The 16,727-nt window shown below is 40.0% G+C and overlaps 4 protein-coding genes across 4 annotated transcripts in view; 2 read left to right on the top strand and 2 right to left on the bottom strand.

Moving 5' to 3' along the window:
• LOC136243122 (ubiquitin carboxyl-terminal hydrolase 14-like) overlaps nt 1-9,423 on the top strand; it is a 9,549-nt gene extending 126 nt beyond the window's left edge. Inside the window, exons 2-19 of the mRNA XM_066034641.1 lie at nt 2-147; nt 202-240; nt 3,387-3,488; nt 3,538-3,641; nt 3,687-3,742; nt 5,122-5,192; nt 5,250-5,315; nt 5,650-5,727; nt 5,780-5,844; nt 5,907-5,989; nt 6,040-6,071; nt 6,124-6,189; nt 6,244-6,354; nt 6,853-6,975; nt 7,025-7,100; nt 7,151-7,258; nt 9,039-9,113; nt 9,165-9,423. Coding sequence (XP_065890713.1) covers nt 2-147; nt 202-240; nt 3,387-3,488; nt 3,538-3,641; nt 3,687-3,742; nt 5,122-5,192; nt 5,250-5,315; nt 5,650-5,727; nt 5,780-5,844; nt 5,907-5,989; nt 6,040-6,071; nt 6,124-6,189; nt 6,244-6,354; nt 6,853-6,975; nt 7,025-7,100; nt 7,151-7,258; nt 9,039-9,113; nt 9,165-9,247 — 1,484 coding nt within the window. The 3' untranslated portion in view covers nt 9,248-9,423. The remainder of the gene's footprint in view (nt 1; nt 148-201; nt 241-3,386; nt 3,489-3,537; nt 3,642-3,686; nt 3,743-5,121; nt 5,193-5,249; nt 5,316-5,649; nt 5,728-5,779; nt 5,845-5,906; nt 5,990-6,039; nt 6,072-6,123; nt 6,190-6,243; nt 6,355-6,852; nt 6,976-7,024; nt 7,101-7,150; nt 7,259-9,038; nt 9,114-9,164) is intronic.
• On the bottom strand, nt 9,257-11,720 carry LOC136243107 (uncharacterized). The gene is made up of 2 exons (XM_066034623.1): nt 10,561-11,720; nt 9,257-10,334 (listed from the first exon to the last, which is right to left on the bottom strand). Exons 1-2 carry the CDS (start codon nt 11,665-11,667, stop codon nt 9,396-9,398), a joined length of 2,046 nt encoding a protein of 681 aa, XP_065890695.1. The 5' UTR covers nt 11,668-11,720; the 3' UTR covers nt 9,257-9,395.
• LOC136243150 (uncharacterized) lies at nt 11,066-13,285 on the top strand. Its single transcript, XM_066034672.1, has 7 exons — nt 11,066-11,899; nt 11,956-12,017; nt 12,069-12,203; nt 12,252-12,313; nt 12,366-12,480; nt 12,588-12,680; nt 12,731-13,285. The coding sequence occupies exons 1-7, from the start codon at nt 11,769-11,771 to the stop codon at nt 12,838-12,840; spliced, it is 708 nt and encodes a 235-aa protein (XP_065890744.1). The 5' UTR covers nt 11,066-11,768; the 3' UTR covers nt 12,841-13,285.
• LOC136243098 (rho-associated protein kinase 2-like) lies at nt 12,958-16,727 on the bottom strand. The gene is made up of 15 exons (XM_066034614.1): nt 15,610-16,727; nt 15,492-15,556; nt 15,364-15,445; nt 15,121-15,319; nt 14,972-15,066; nt 14,741-14,917; nt 14,509-14,689; nt 14,367-14,461; nt 14,223-14,320; nt 14,091-14,175; nt 13,987-14,040; nt 13,799-13,940; nt 13,680-13,748; nt 13,594-13,629; nt 12,958-13,174 (listed from the first exon to the last, which is right to left on the bottom strand). Exons 1-15 carry the CDS (start codon nt 16,666-16,668, stop codon nt 13,032-13,034), a joined length of 2,580 nt encoding a protein of 859 aa, XP_065890686.1. The 5' UTR covers nt 16,669-16,727; the 3' UTR covers nt 12,958-13,031.

Here is a 16,727-nt window from a genome sequence, read left to right as displayed (position 1 = left end):
GTTAAAGTAAAGTGGGGTAAGGAACGTTATGATGACGTTGAGCTGAACACGGACGAGGCCCCGGAGGTATTTAAGATACAGTTGTTCACGTTGACTGGTGTACCGCCTGAACGCCAGAAGGTGATGATATCCGGGGCTATGATAACGGTAAAGAGTACAGTGAAGCAGTACTCCGTTACTGTCCGTATATTATTTACACAGGACACGGATTGGGGTAGGGCAAAGGAGAAAATAAAGGAAGTGAGTAAAGCAGCTAGTGGCCTTCTCACCTGTGTAATTTTTCATCAGTAACTCCTGCAAGAAATTCTCTATAAGGCCCCTATTCGGTGATTATTAGTTTCTCATCCAGCCTTTCTAATTATTATGATGCGGGCGGGAGGGTATTACCATTATACCATTATTAACACACTGATGTACAGACCTTGTCCAAATTGTCTTTTTTTTTCTTACTACAAACATTTCCTTCACCAGCTGATTCTACTTTTCGTGATCGCCAACTGTTTTTCGACAATCAACTGAAAGCCTGCTTTGATGAAGTCGATAGAGCACGATTGCAACTGGTACTGCAGTAATTTGCTAAGGAAAACAACAGTTCTGGTGATATATAGCGCATTGTAGCGTTCATCAACAAAAATTACAACAGTTTGGTATCACGTGTTCTTCTGAGCATGCGCAGAGTAAATAATGGCTTACCATGCGGTAGCTTAAGAAGGATGCGGGCGGTGGATGATAAACTAATAATCACCAAATAGGGGCCTAATGTTATGTACCTGTTTAATGTTTACCTGAGTTTGGGATGGTCCCCAGTTCTCCCAGGGGGAGAAGGACCTCAACTGCTGTCTTGTACATGCAGTATCCAAAATGTACCCAATGATGCAGCCTGGCCACACAAAGCTAAGGTTGGGAATAGCTGACTGGTTTAAACTTCCAAGTCAAAGGTCATCTTGTACTGGACTATACACAACGTTACAACAACAAAACTGTAATTTCAACAAAGCAACCTTATAATGCTAAATAAATGATAACTACAAACACACTCTTCTTGTATTTAGGCAGAGTTGGAAGCTTTATGATATATTTCCACCCCTGGGGACAATTATTGTCCTCGGAAATTGTGATACCGTATAACAGGTTATTTTTGAATGAGTTTAATTTTCGAATTATTTGGAAAAACACGGCTTCTACGAAAGTTTAACTCTTCGAATATAAAGCTTTTTTTTGAATATAAGCTAGCCTTGTGCCAGGTTGGCCGAATTCTGTCCACTATTAAACAGAACTCCACACCTTATCATCCCGGGCAGAAGAAATACAGAACGAATACATGATATCTCTTTCCATACCTAGCAGGCCAACACCTTTGTTTTTGTTGATGCTGCAATGACCACGCCCACAGCAAATTGACGGTGAAGATTACTCGTTTCCCCATTGGCGAAACCACCTTTCCAATAGTGGAGCAGTCCCAATACAATAACACCTAATGAATGTCTCAATTTCGATTGTATCGCTACACATGGTCACCATCTTCACTAAATTTAATGTGTACTTTTACAAAAATAATTTTAGTGGCGCTAAGCATGACGATAGAGCATTCAAAAATTATACTTTCAAAATTTATTTTAGCAGCTGCTCTTCATAATTTCCCCTTCAAAATTAACCCGTTATATGGTAGTACACTTCCTTACATGTATGGATGCTGACCTTCTGGCAAACAATATTTTGTGTGTTGCTTGGAAAAATACATGATGATTAGCGTACGAACAAATAGTTTCTAAACTTTGTAACTGTTCCTACTATTAGAGCATAAAGTATGATAGTACTGTATAGTAGGGACCACAAAGGAGTAGGCGTGGCCCATGAAAAAACATCACCGAAAAACCAGCCTCACTTTTCCCAGATGATGACGCAATATTGGTTAGGCAAAGCTAAGCCCAAACAAGCCTTCAGATCGACCCGAAATGCTTTCAACAAGTTGCTATGGAATTTTTTTTTTAAATTACTAAACGGAATTTTCTACTGACTGAGTAACTGACTGATGCCTTCAGACAAGCGTAACTTGATAACAGCTAAGGCTACGGACTTGATTTTTCACTGTTTGTTGTCGCTCTGGCCCCAAGAGGTGCCTTTTGGCATATCGCAGTACATACAATGTATTCTTCATGGACTTACCACTGTCCTCCATTGTGTCCCATTCATCTTTACTGACAGCGAAAAGTGTTGATTTGGTGGTAACACTTGATGACTTCCCTTCATAATGGAAATTGTCCGTATTTTTCATAGTGGCTACTTTGATTGCAGAGGTGCTTTTCGAGCAGTTCTTGATTCGTAATGTTGTGTAATGGGTAGAACACAGCTGACAACGAAGCGTAATGGATACTTCACTTTTCAGACGATAATTGATGTAGCTGGGCCGAGCGGTGCCATTTCTTTCTTTTGATGCGGTATGTGTGGGTTCACCAAGTCATGATAATTATTTACGAAAAAAGTTAACAAAGAAGTGCACACAAAATTTGGAATTTTCAACTAGAGTAGGGACCATAGCACATCGATAAAAAGTACTGGAGTTGTGCATGATATTAAATCACAGTAAAACAATAAGAAGTGTTATATCCTTGTAGCTTGTTAGAAATGTGTTGTTGGTTGTAAGCTGAGTTTTTAGCTGTCTAACACCAAATATACCACTTTGACACCTCAGATCAAAGGAAACCACAAGGCTATATTTCATGTATTACCTGGACCACAGGGCAATATCATGATATAGCCCTGACTGCAACTTTTTATTTTAGCACCTTAGGTTGCTATAGGTATCTACAAAGTGGTTATTTGGTTATAATGGTATCACTACAACTAGTGAAACCCACAATCATTTCTTTTTGTGCCCACAATTTAAACACACAATTGATGTTTGCAAACCTCTGTATAAAGTAATGTGGTGAATGCAGGTTTGTCTTCCTTCACTTATTAGGTGAGCATACCAGAGTGGTATAGGCCACAGGCCTGAGGGCGCAGACACATATATATATCAGGCAAATCCCTCATGGCCATGATATAACTATTAAATATGGTGGTTACACATTTTCAGCTTCCACTATGTCTTTGGTGGACAAACAGTAACATTTAGAAGCTTGTTAAAAATAAACTTGGAACGCAAACTTTATTTGTGATAAAGAAACATTTTTGCACTGCAATACTGTATGCTCTGTGCACAAAGATGAAATTTGTAAATAACATTTGTGAAATATTATCATTATTTAGTTTACTTGTGTTGGTAGGTTGTTATTTTGCAAAAATTTGGTCTTGATACCTACTATATGATCTGTTGCAGTAGCTAAGCACCTGAGCCTTTGTTTGAGTGTATACATGATATACCAGTTGTATACCCATATTAGGGTTGTACATTAATGTTAATGGGTTCTGCTGACAAGTTACCAGAGAAGCCAAAGGATCAAGTGAGATTTGTTGAGGACATGTCAGAGAGCGAGGCTGCTGCAGTGAGTTACTATAAAGATTACCAGTCTGTCCTGATCACATGATCAACAGCTGCTCTACCCAACTGGTCTCATCAACCTTGGTAACACTTGTTACATGAACTCCACTGTGCAGTGCCTAAAAGCTGTCCCTGAACTAAAGGAAGCCATACAGGGGTATTTATAGACAAGTGTGTTTTTGCTTTACTGTTGTTGCTATAGTTTCCAGCCTGATGCTGCTATGCATATCCCCGGATCATCCTCATCAATGGTAGCTGGTAAGTGGTGTTGTTTTTTGTTGTTCTTTTGAAGCACTCACTTTTTCTTACTATTGTTACGTATATTTGTGTTGGTATTGTGTGGCTAGCATAGGTATAGTGTTTTAGTCAACAGAGGCACATTGTCAAACTACATCTTTCTTCACACTCAGCTAAAAGCATGCTCATTCTGAATCTGTAGTGATTGGTGAATGGTAGAGCTGGGAGATAATTTAGATAAAAAGATAATCTAGATACCTAAATCACCTATCGTAAACTAGATAATGATTTTCATTATCAAGATAATAGTAAATCTCCGTAATCTAGTGTATATCAACCACAGTCAGATGAAAAACCTTTGGAAAGGTATCGGATTTAATGAGGAACAGGTGACTTGACAAGAACTTTGTGTCAACGAATATGTAAAACTATGCTTACAATACTACATTATTATCGAGATAATATCGATGATCGAGATAAAATAGTTGTCACTTATCGAGATATAGGTTTTACTATTATCGCACAACCCTAGTGAGCGGTAGTGGTGGCTATCGGACAATATAGTAGTACTGATTGGTAGTAAAATGAACGACATGTTGCTGTTAAAAACCATCATAACAGTATCACACGTAACAAAAAGCACCTTTGATGAAGAGTCTTAGTGCATAGCACCAAATCCAGCATTATGAACAAGAAATACTTGCAGAAAGTCAAATATTTAAAAAAAAAATTCCATCTGCCTTTGTGCCAGCCAGCCAGGCTGTCACAAGGTTAGAGGCCAAATGTGCACTGTCACCATTTCATGCCACAATAACATACGTGTGCCTTTTGTGGTTCCAATGAGTGTATGTCTTCTGTACTTTTATCTTCAATTACATGGTCGTCTTCTTCATGCAAGGATACTGAGGTGTTAATTTTCTCTATCACTCCTTAGAGGAGCATATTTAGATGCCACAAAACTATTTCTAGTGTAAGAGGGAATAGATACCATAGCTCCATCCACTTATACTATAACAAAAAAGTTAACTTATTTCAAAAAGGAAGAATAAAAAGTAGTGAAACAAGAAATATGAATGATAGTAATATAACATAGCTGTGTGGGAAAATCCTTACTTGTGCCATTGATCAGGTGGTAACATGCCAATGTAGGGATTTTCCCTCATAGCTATATTGTAATACCATCGTTCATATTTCTTGTGTCACTGCTTTATAATTGCTTGGACCCTATTTCCTTTTAAAGTAATAATTTTTGATTCCACTTTATTAGCCGGTGTTGACAACTGTAGAGACATCCCTGCTTCTGTTAGAGCAGTAGTCGTCTATAGTGAGCTAGTTATGCTCAGAACCTCTGTTAGTTATTGCTGCAAATCAGTTAGTCCTTACGTGATGTATTGACACAGGTCTACGGACACTGATCCATAGTATGGATGCCAACAACAATGTTGAGCTGGCTGTGAACTTCTTCCTCAAGGTGTTGCTGTATTCTAATTGTTGTACACCAGTTGTCATCATGGTAACTGTTGTTTAGATATTACACACTGCAATGCCTCAGTTTGCTGAACGAGATGAGAAAACTAACAGTTACCGTCAGCAGGTAAATGTGTTGTATATCAGTATTGGTTTTAAAGAAACATGCTGTGTATTCAAACTCAAATCATTGTCAAGTGTGAATCATATTATATGTATCCCATAACTCCATACCCTTAGATCTACTGTTAACCCATGCTTGTGTTCAGGAGGAGGACTTAGCATATACACTGTTAACAAAAAAAATTTTTGATCTTAACATCATTGCAGCCATATTTTGGCCACCTTCCTGGATTTTTAAATTTTGGGAGCTTCTTATAAAAAGATCTCAAACACAGCAGTTGTGTTTCATTCTCTGTGTGTGTGGGTGTGCGTGTGCGTGTGTCACCAATACCTTCCAGGATGCTCATGAGTGCTGGTCAGCAGTAGTCAATGCTCTCGCTGACAGGTTACCGATCCGTCATGGTGATCCTTCACAGGTGAGTACTGCCACTATTACCATGGTGATGACGCTACACATTTTACTACTAGCAACCAGCCATCACACCAAGGCAAAACTTCATGGACCAGTTTTTTGGAGTTCACCTTAAGACAACGTATCCTATAATAATAGTGTTGATGATGCAATATACTAGGGTAATACTTAACTTGTGGCTAGTCTTAAATGTGATGAGAACCCTGATGAACCAGTTGCCATGGATACCGAGAGGCAATACCAATTAAATTGCTTTATTCAACAAGGTCAAATGACTCCTGTAGTACCACATTTACAAACACGTCTTTTCTTACAGATGTCAAATACATGTTGACTGGACTAAAACTGGTGGGTGGGCAGTTATTAGAATAATGCAGTGGTCATGTGATGTTTTTTGCAGGGACTACAAACCAATCTTGACAAACACTCTGCCTCATTGGGTAGAAATGCTCAATACACTAAAACAGTAGGTTGAGATTTAATTTGTGGTTTACATTTCACAATATTCTAATTGTTTCAGTCTCAGATAGACAGATTGCCGGCTTATCTGGTTGTTCAGTACATGAGATTCTTTGTCGGCAAGGGGGGAGGAGCTGACAGGCAGGAAATACTTGCTAAGAAAGTGTTAAAGGTAGCCATCAACTTCTTCATTATGTAGCACTCTGCTATCTCAACTCCTTTGCAAAATGTACTTTAGCAGATTCAATATTATAACTCTATCCAGCCTAATTTTCATGATTGCTATGTTGAAGCAGCTACCTGCTATCAACAACACCGTATGTAGAGCAGTACTCGGTGCTTGAAAGAAATTGTGGTCTAAAAATTCTGCCAATAAGGAGGTTTTCACTAAAGATGGCTACTTTCTTTTACTCAGATTTTTATTAGTCCAGTTTGTGACCTCACTAATATATCCGGAACGTTTGAATGAACAAGTTTTGCAAACGGCATGATTAGAAGCATTTTGAGGAATAATTTCACTATGGTTTATAACATCTTTCAATGGGAACAAAACAATGCCACAAATGAAACTTTGTGATTTCTTCCAACTTACAAAAAGCAAAAAAATTGATTTATTGTTCCTTAGAATTATATTAATCTGAAGACATATGTAATTTGTTCGTTGTGTTAGGATGTGAAGTTTACAATGAGGTTGGATGTAATGGACTTGTGCACTCCTGAACTAAAACAGAAGCTTACTCCTATCAGGGAAAGGATCAAGGAGATAGATGACAAAAAAGCTGCTGCTATGAAAGTGGGTGGGGCTAAGTTACATGATCTATTGGCTGTGGTGCATTAATTAGGGAGCTAAACAACCAGCCAAGCCTGCTACTGATACAGCAAAGGAGATCAAATATGAACCTTATGATTTTCCTGATGGTGAGTGTGGGTGTGGCTAGTGTTGTAGCAATTATTAGCCCCATCCCCAGACAGAGGTAGCAGCAATAGTGGATACTACAATCTGATTGGTGTTCTCACTCATCAAGGTCGTTCATCGTCCTCTGGACACTACGTGGGCTGGACCTGTGACAAGTTAGGTGAGGGGTGGACGTGTGTAAGCAATTTGACACTTTGATGTTGTGTTGGACTTCACCCCAAAAATGCTTTTTACACACACAAATTTACATGGCTGTATATGTATAGTGGTACCATAGGTATACAGACAAGTACCCGGGATTGGAATCATCCGGTTTTTTGAGCTGGATCGTTGTTACTGGAAGTAGCAATATCTTCGAATTTATCACACAGAAGACTAGTTCTGCTGTTGTGACTACTTCTAAGACATTAACAATTAAGTTGCCCAACAACTAAAGTACATACATATTGACATTCTACAGAAATGTATTGTGAGCAGCGTATTTTACTATCCTGTCTTTTTTGAAGGAGGTAACAATGATCTGGTGAACGCATTTGTATTGGAGTCAATGGGTTCACGTCAGATGATTCCAATTCCGGGTACTTGTCTGTATATCTATGGTTTAACTTGCATATTGCCTGGCCAATATCATGGGAATACAGTTTGTTCATGGCTTTGATACCCAACCAGTTCAAAGATACGATACACTTTGACTCATTATATTAAGGGACACGGGAGCATTTAATTATGGGTTTGGGTTTACAGGTTAGGCAACTTACTTGCTGTAAGTTAGTAGGCTTAATGTAGTATAAATTTTTGAAGAAAAAAATGTATCCCGCAGTCGCAACTTTTCTGACACTGTGTGTAAGGTGTAATGACATATGAATGATGTTCTAATGGCTATTAGCCCATGCTATTAAAGCCATTATTGATTATCAGATAGTGATGTATAAAAGGAACAGGGTGAGTGTTCTGTAGTTCTTTCACTTATCAGGTGAGTGTGCCTAGAGTGATATATATTACTTATATCACGACTGCATTGGGTTTTGCTGATACATACACCCTTAGCCCTCAGGCCTGCTTCAGGTGTATATATCAGCAAATTCCCTCACAGCCGTGGTATAACTATTAATTTTACCGATTAGCAAGCTGTAATACTATGCAGTGTGTGTTGTACTCATTGGCTTAGTATCATAATACATACTATCTTATCAACAAAATAGAGTGTTTTGGTCTAAGTAATTGTTTCTGACAGATAATACAATGCCCCAGTGGAAAAACTTGTATATCACCAATAGCATACAAGCATGCAAAATTAATATGAAATGGATTGTTCATTTTACTAAAAGCATCATCAACAACGTGTGAATAATGAAAACACATGGACAAATTTGTTGGAGAAAATGTTACGTTAATGTTTAACAACTAACACTGAAGTGTTAAAACTTAGATTAGGAAGCAGAAACACCAGTCCAGTAGTCTAATCCACTGTTTGTACCTTCAAAATAAAATCTCGCCAACAATATTTAAGGTTAATGCCAAATAAAATTTGTGCTTACAAAGCGACCAAAAGTTTTTTGCCCATTTATTGCTGCCATATAGAGGCTGTCCTTTGTCAAAGGTAAAATATGGGGCTAGACTAAAATCTTTACCATGGAAGTTTCCTAAATTTCAAAGGTTAGTTGTACAGTGTATTGCTGTCACCATTGATGGGTGTTTACTCTAATAGAGCAGTCAATTCATCTCAATGCTGTGTTTTAATTTGAGAATTTTAAGTCCATAAAATCTTTAAAACCAACGTTGTGACTAATGCATATTATAGACATTTCTGAATTACAATCTTACTATAAGTTGATATGGGTAGGGTGTGCATTGTACGGAGGAGTAGGGACCATAAAAAATGAAATATCAGCTACAACATAGAGAAATATTAACTTTATGCAATTATGTTTCCATCACAGGTAACTGGATGAAATTCGACGATGATGTCGTATCATCAGTGCCACCAGAAGAAGTGTTAAAGCTATCAGGAGGAGGTGTGGTTAGATCACATGACTTATCATGTGATCCACTTCTCCTACCCACAGGTGACTGGCATATGGCCTACATACTCATTTATGGACCAGAACGACTTGAAGTGATGAATGAGGAGGAACCTGTGTCATCATAATGGACGTCATTGTTTAGAATGAAATGTATTCTAATTTATTTGTACACCAACTTATTAACTACATATAGGTATGTCTTCTAAATGCAGTGAATACTTGTTACTACTACACAATAGTTCAGTATGTTATTGGAAGGTGTGTGTGGTTGTGTTAGAAGTCAAATGATCCTATTAAGAGAGTTCTGGAGTGTTGTTCCTTGTATGTTCGGCCACCAATTATCGCTATGACATCATCGGACAGAGAAACAGCAGCTGCTGCACATCTTCCAGCTGGAAGCTGACCCACAGCCTCCCATGTACTTGATGACACATTTAGTGCACACACTTCAGTGCACTCGTTGATGTCAGTACGAATCTTGACCTCACCGCCGATTGTGATGACAAACTTGCCAGCTAATACTGCTGCGGCTGAGCCAACAAATGGTGTGGGAGTTTTGTAGTAGCTGCACTTTAGTCGATGGCGGGCAGTGGTGTTTAAGGGGGCTGTGAACACAGCAGGAGACTGATCCTGGTGATACCCACCTAACAGGTAAAGCGTGCTCTTTACCACCAGTGGCTGGAGGAAGCTGTGGGGCTTTGGTAAATCTTCACACTTGTACCATCGTTTCTTCTTTGTGTCATACAGCTCCACCGTACCAAGAGTAACATTGTCAGCACCTACCCCACCCATCACAATTAGCATCTCATTGTACCCCACTGCAGTACAGTTACATCTTGCTGTAGACATTGATGTGATCTCTTCCCATTCGTTCGACTGCTCAAGAGACCGGACTGTTTTACTTGTGTCACCCTTCTTGCTCTTCCCTCCCACAATGACTAGTTTGTCATTAAGGACAGCCATGCCAAAGCTACATCGTGGAACATTGATAGATGTCCCCCACTTCTCATCATCAAGGTTGTACACATCAATAGTGAAGGAGACTTTCCCTCCAGACTCTACCCCGCCACCAATGTAGATCGAGTTGTTTAACAAGATGGCGCTGTGGTCATAGCGACCAATGGGAGCAGGGGCAGCTTCTTCCCAATTCATCTTAACTTTTCCACTAAACAGGTCAGCTTGAGATGCCTCAGTCTTGGCCCCCAGTTGTTCCTGTGTAACAACAACACATGTTACAACTGTATGTTTTATTAGAGTAAATATTGTGATTAGTAATTTAAAATGCTTCACATGCAATTCTACAGCAGAGCAAACTGCATCTTTATCTTGCCAATATCTTAGGAGCTATATTGTCTAGTGGAACCACTGGATATCTTTAAAGCTTAGAATGTCTTGGATTACACCAGCTGTGTGCAATACAGTACTGTTCTATTCTAACCTGTAATTGATCAATCAGTTCTTCACGAGTGTTGATAAGTTGGTTGGAGTCATCCAGTTCCACTAGAGCATCTTCTAGTTTAATAGAGAGTCTATCCACCTCAGCTAGCCATGTGATTGGGTTCATGCTGGCAAATGGTGACTTCTTTTCTTTTTTCATTCTGTTCAGTGCTTGCTCTATGTCTGCTGCAGGTGGACGCAACTTGGGGTCTTCATCCAAACAACTTTCTGCTAACATTTTCAATTCCCCACTCATTTTATCCAAGTACTTCTTACGCCTATTGACTTCTGAAGGCTTACCAGCATCTGCTGCTTCCCCATCAACTGGTGTAGGCCATTGTTGAGTGACGGTGTGTATGATAACCCCACCATAGGAGAAGACATCTTGTGAAAGGTCAACGTTCTCTGATTTTGGTGCTATAAAATCAGCTATTCCTGGAGTTGGAGTTGCATCATCTTTGCCAGTCTTGGCTGTCACAGGGGGAAGTCCCAAATCACCTATTTTGGCCACCAGCTGAGAAGTGAGCAGAATGTTATTAGAATATAATCTGGAATGAACAATGGGAGGTGTCTGAGCGTGCAGGAAACTAAGACCACGTGATACATCATGTAGAATGGATAGCTTCACATACAGAGGAATGTCTTGATGTTGTTCCACTAGTGAGGTTAGGTTAAATGTCATAAATTCTGTTAAGAGCACAAAGGGGAATGAAGAAGATGGCTCTAGTGGCTTAGTACTGACTTCTGCAGTCTCATTTGGTCCTTCCTTCTGCTCTTCGTCTTTGCTGTTGTTGCTGGTCACCGCTGTATCCGAGGTTGTATCTTTCACCGGTTGAGTGTTCATGCAGATTCCTAAGAACTGAACAACGTTGGGATGACGTAATTTGTTGTACTTGCTGCACAGCTGGATGTACTGGTCCTTAAACGACTCCAGTTCATCACTGGTTAACTTTTCTACCAAACTGGTTTGTATGGTTTTCGCAGCACAAGGCGTCCCATAATACTCCCCCTCAAAAACTGCTCCAAAGTGACCAGATCCTACTAGATTACCATGGTAGGTAGCTTCCTTCACGAGTAGCTGTTCGATATCAGACGAGTTCTGCTCCATTTGCTAGGGGCGTGGCTAGGTAAACATCTCAATAAAAAAAGTATTAGCACGCGAGTGTTGTTTACAAATTTTTATTTTACTGGGCAGTCGTGAAAATTATAATGCAGCAAGAACTTATTTACACGACTGTATCTAGGGGGCTTCCTACTAATGAGGACCGCATTAGAGATAAATTGGCTACACCACTGCCATCTACACCATCACGGACACGACGCTCGTCCAGCGTACCATGGTCAGTTGCCCTTCAAGATGTGATGTATCCATGGTGATTCTCGTGTAATTTGGTAGGGCTTATAGGAAAAGGGTTAGTCACTATTATCTTCAGCGACCCAGGCCGCACACCGTAATGGGTGAGTCTTGTGCGTTGTGTCGTCGTGCCCCTCCCATCTAGCTCGCTCCAGGATTACAAGAGCGGATAGAGTCCCGCCCACCAGTGACAAAGGACTTAACCGGCCCAACCCCTTGCAGTTACACACTACAGGCACCTCGCCCGTGTCCCTCTACAGTCATAGGACCTCCCTCCAAGTACCCAAGAGGTATGAAGCGGTGACTGTTCTATTAGAGTATAATAAGGTTGTTTATAGGAGCCCTACCTTCCACTAATGGCAATAGGGAAATATGGACACTCAAGGTGTCTAATGACAAGGTGATATTTAGTGATGTTGACATCATTGTGTTACTAATGGCTACTCTACTAGACCCCTGGTGCAACATCTTACACAATACCTGGAGTATTGGGTATGTGGTGTCCAGTTGGTCGCTGCTTCCCAGCCTATTCCATGGGGATCAAGGTGAAGAAATATGGCCAACAAGGTAGTGAAGTACAAACCATTTGTATCAAGGATTTTTGTATAAGCTTTGGACACAATTATTTCTATATGTATATTCATTAGGTTAATGCATTTTGTTGACCTACACAGATGTTCCTGCTCCAAATAAATACAACCTCACTAAGACTTTATGGAAGAAATCACCTGCATTCACTATGGGATGTAAACGATCAGCCAAATCATGTAAGGACAATAATGGCAGCTTGTTAAATTACTCTGTCATCGTATAATAGGGACTTACCCTGGGCCAACTCGGTATTCCCCTCACTACAGTGTATGTCAGAGAACAGCACCATCCTACAGTATGCAGGGACGAACATCAGTAGTAACAGGCTTAAGATAAATAAATTGTTGTTCTCAAGAATGCATTTATTTCTGGCTCTTCTAATATACACGCTCTTATAATTTAGCTACAAACCTGTTGTCTTGAGAAGTGGTAAGTAATAGTTTCAGTTGCTGGTTATGTATATTAGGGTATATCCATGTAATTCAAACTAGCACGTACATTACGAATTTAAAATCAGTTCATTTGGTTCACAGTGTAGTATATTTGTTAAGTACACTAAATCGACGACTTTCCCTCTTCGTTTGTGTTATCCTGTACAATTGACCATACCAGTGATCTTTGTCTTCTTCTGATTTTGTCAACATGTAAAATGTTTTGGAGTCACGATCCCCTAGCAATGTAATTAATTGTGTAAGGAGAAATCAAGTTCATGTACACAAAAGATGACAAATGTAATTATTAGCACAACAGATGTTTGCAAGTTTAAATTGGTACTGGTATCCAGGGTTGTATCTGTACGTACATAGGGACACTATATTCTCAATATTTGCAGGTCCCCGTTATAGAGTAAAATTCCTTGCTCAAGGAAATTATTGACAGCAGTAATCATCACCAGATTGTTACTCTCATTTTGTACACATACTATGCAGCAGATACTATGGGGACCGTACTAAATGGTGAGTAAACAAATTATACATGCTAGCCAGAATGGGAACAGTTACACTCTCAGAACATGTGCAAGTTAAGCGTATGAATACCAACACAGAATTTGCCAGTCCATAATGACATGCCATGGTGACAATTTCTTACCTTGGAGAAAGCTTGGGTTGATTAATGGTGAGGTTGCTGTACATGTCAGAAGAATAACAAATTGTACACATCATTTACCAACTCACGGCCTGTACAAGGACTCATACTATCACCAGATAAGAGGACATGATAATCATGACACTGCAAATGACACCCTGTTGAGATCACATGATCAGCCCCACCCTTACACACAGCTAAGTCTCACTTTTGCATTCTATAGGATGTGAAGCTTGATGTCCAGGCTGGCCAATGTTCCAGTTAAGTGGAAGCGCACACATTGCACATTCATGTGGAGAACGAACAGTGACGTCCGTAAAAAAGTGACCGGAAACATTGATGGCTGTCTCCTATTAGCCTCCAAGTTACTCGACCATTTTCATGACAGTCACTCACCATTAATTGACGAGATTGCTCAAAATCATCCTTGATGGCTGCTGTGTAAGAGAACTAGGAAAACAAGAGAGTTTAAATGTCTCAGCTGCATCAAAAGTATTTACCCGTAAAAGATGTTTAATGTTCTCCTTGTCCACAAAGACTTGGGTATGCTCTCCACTATCAAAATCCTTCACATGACGTATTTGACTATGCCAATCAAAACAATGATAATATTTAGATACCAGGTTGTGTACCTGAATTCAAAGGAAAACAATGCATTCTCAGACACCGAAGAACCCTCTTCTTGTTCAAAGAACGATAGGGTCTTGTTTGTGTAGTGAAGCACCACAAACTATTATAACAAAATATCATTCAAATCAATAATATGCTCTACATACCACATCCCGCCAACCATGTTCTTGAGTGTTAGTACCAGCTGGTATCGATACCCAACTGACATCTTTGACATCAGCATCACAGCTATCTGTATTATCTGTCCCAGCACACATTATTGTAACTCCACAATGGTATTTGTCTTACTAGTGCTGTTGTCAGAGGCATCAGTGGCTGGTTCTTCAGGGATTTGGTCTAGATCTATTTGTGGTCCAAGTGTGACATAAGGAGTAGTCATTAACTCCTTTCTGAGTTGAGTATTCTCTTGTTCACATAATGCATACTTCACCTCTAGACCTTGTCGTTGTTGCTGCTCCTCTGTGATTCGCTGCAGCATACACACAAGATCAATGTAAACCTTATCAATTTCTTTACTTACCGATTGTATGGCTGCTATCTCATCTTGGTATTTCTCTATCATCTTTTTGGACTTTTCTGATTCTTTCTGCAATTCACCTCGCAGTTTATGGATTTCCCGGTCTTTCTTAAGTATATCTGCTGATGACACTTGTTCTTTTGGCTTACTAAATGACACCTTAACAAGCTTGTTGATCGCCTGAGAGAGGAAGAGATTGAGGTTGCATGCACTAGCTGATATGAATTAGCTCACTTCAGTTTTCAGTTGTTTTTCACGATCCAAAGTTTGCTGCAGTTCCAGCACTTGAACATGTAAATCTTGTGAGCCTTTCTGTAATGCTTCAGTCTCTGTGAAACAAGTCACAATCTATAGTCTGTACCAAGTGTATATGCTGTGCTTACGATCTAGTGCGCTCTGTAGGTTAGCCCTTAGATCTTTATTTTCTTGTTTATTTTGATCTAACTTAGTTGTGGTGATTACAAGACGTTCTTCTGCTTGTGACAAGCGGGCTGTTTTCTCTGTTACTTCAGTTTTGTGTCGTGATATGATTTCTTTAATCTCAAGATCGACCATCATCCTTTCCTTCTCCATGTGCACCAACTACAAAACACAGCTTGTACACTAGCTACACACCACCACAGTACCTTAGACTCTGCAATGTTCTTCTGCAACTGTAGAGTGTCTACTTTTAGCTGGGTTGCCTTTAGTTCAGCCTGGAGGACTTCCCTAACGCAATACACTGTCATACATGCACAACATAAAAATGATGTACTTTTCTTTCATTAATGCTTCCAGGTCAACCGATTCCTGCTTACGCTCCTTTGTTGTTAGTTGTACCTGGTGATGTCAATTACGTACCATGACAGTACAAATATAGGCTACAACCTCACCATCTGCTGTTTCAACAGTTCATTCTCAGATTTTAACTCTGTTCTCTGTATATATAGTGTAATGTTTGGTGGGGGTGACTCACAAACATCTTTGATTGACTGGATTTTCTCACAAACAACTGCTATGGTTGGTCTTGTAGTTGGATCATTATCCAGACATTCCACCACCAGTGGTCTCAAATCTTCAGCATCCTCTTTCATCTTGTCTAGGTACTTTTGACGACGTTCGGCTTCGGTCTTGTGATCGGATTCTACCAGTTCAGTAGGAATAGGCCATTGTTGAGTGAATATATGCAGAATTATACCAGCGAAAGAGAACACATCCATAGACAATCCATACTGGCTGTGGGCCTTTACCAAACGACCAAATCCGCCAATACCAGCTGTAGACATAGGCCACATTGATCTCAAGCCCTTGTCAAAAGCTTGATTGAGCCAAGGCCATGGACTTTTGGTGAATGATTCCGGTGACATGAAATCAGCAACTCCTGGAGACTTGGCTTTCATATTTTTTCTGTCAGCCTTTATTGCTTTGTCCACTCCAAGGTCACTGATCTTTGCAACATGATGTACTGTCAATAAGATGCTATTAGAAGATAGGTATCGGTGAGCCATTGGAGGATCATGACTGTGAAGGTAACACAAACCAAGGGAGATGTCATGTGTTATAGAAAACTTGATATGAACAGGAATGGGTTGATACTTGTTCAAAAATGAAGGTAAATTCTCTGACATCATTTCCATCACAAGAATAGGCAACCTCAAACTTGATGTGGCCCCTCCCCCGTCAGGGAAGTAAACACCTAGGAACTGAACGACGTTAGGATGGCGTAGCTTGCTCCATTGCTGACACTCCTTGACGCACGACTCCATGGTACCTCGGATTTCATCGTCTCCCATCTCCTCAACCAGAGCGGAATGAATCTCCTTGGCAGCGCACGTCGTTCCACAATAATCCACCGCGTACACTCTACCATATCCTCCACACCCCAGCTCATAGTTATCATAATTTGTTATTCTTTTTAGCAGTAATCCTTTCAATTCCTCGTCTCCAGCCATACTTAGTAAATATGGGTAGGGCTGGTGCGTGATGTCACATCGAGCGACATGTAACGCGC

Source organism: Dysidea avara, chromosome 13 (assembly GCF_963678975.1).
Source record: "Dysidea avara chromosome 13, odDysAvar1.4, whole genome shotgun sequence".
Lineage (NCBI taxonomy): Eukaryota > Metazoa > Porifera > Demospongiae > Dictyoceratida > Dysideidae > Dysidea > Dysidea avara.
The sequence above is the reverse complement of the archived record's forward strand: the minus strand, read 5'-3'. Positions and strand labels throughout refer to the sequence as shown.

Excerpts from the sequence above, each read along its gene's own strand:
- LOC136243107 (XM_066034623.1), bottom strand. The coding sequence starts at position 11,667 with ATGGAGCAGAACTCGTCTGATATCGAACAGCTACTCGTGAAGGAAGCT. Across the intron at positions 10,335-10,560 it reads AACTGATTGATCAATTACAG|GAACAACTGGGGGCCAAGAC; the intron begins GTTAGAATAGAA and ends GTTGTTACACAG.
- LOC136243150 (XM_066034672.1), top strand. The coding sequence starts at position 11,769 with ATGCAGCAAGAACTTATTTACACGACTGTATCTAGGGGGCTTCCTACT. Across the intron at positions 11,900-11,955 it reads CGCTCGTCCAGCGTACCATG|GGCTTATAGGAAAAGGGTTA; the intron begins GTCAGTTGCCCT and ends GTAATTTGGTAG. Across the intron at positions 12,018-12,068 it reads CAGGCCGCACACCGTAATGG|GATTACAAGAGCGGATAGAG; the intron begins GTGAGTCTTGTG and ends AGCTCGCTCCAG.
- LOC136243098 (XM_066034614.1), bottom strand. The coding sequence starts at position 16,668 with ATGGCTGGAGACGAGGAATTGAAAGGATTACTGCTAAAAAGAATAACA. Across the intron at positions 15,446-15,491 it reads GAAGCATTAATGAAAGAAAA|GGAAGTCCTCCAGGCTGAAC; the intron begins GTACATCATTTT and ends GTATTGCGTTAG. Across the intron at positions 14,176-14,222 it reads TTGTTTTCCTTTGAATTCAG|TCAAATACGTCATGTGAAGG; the intron begins GTACACAACCTG and ends TGATTGGCATAG.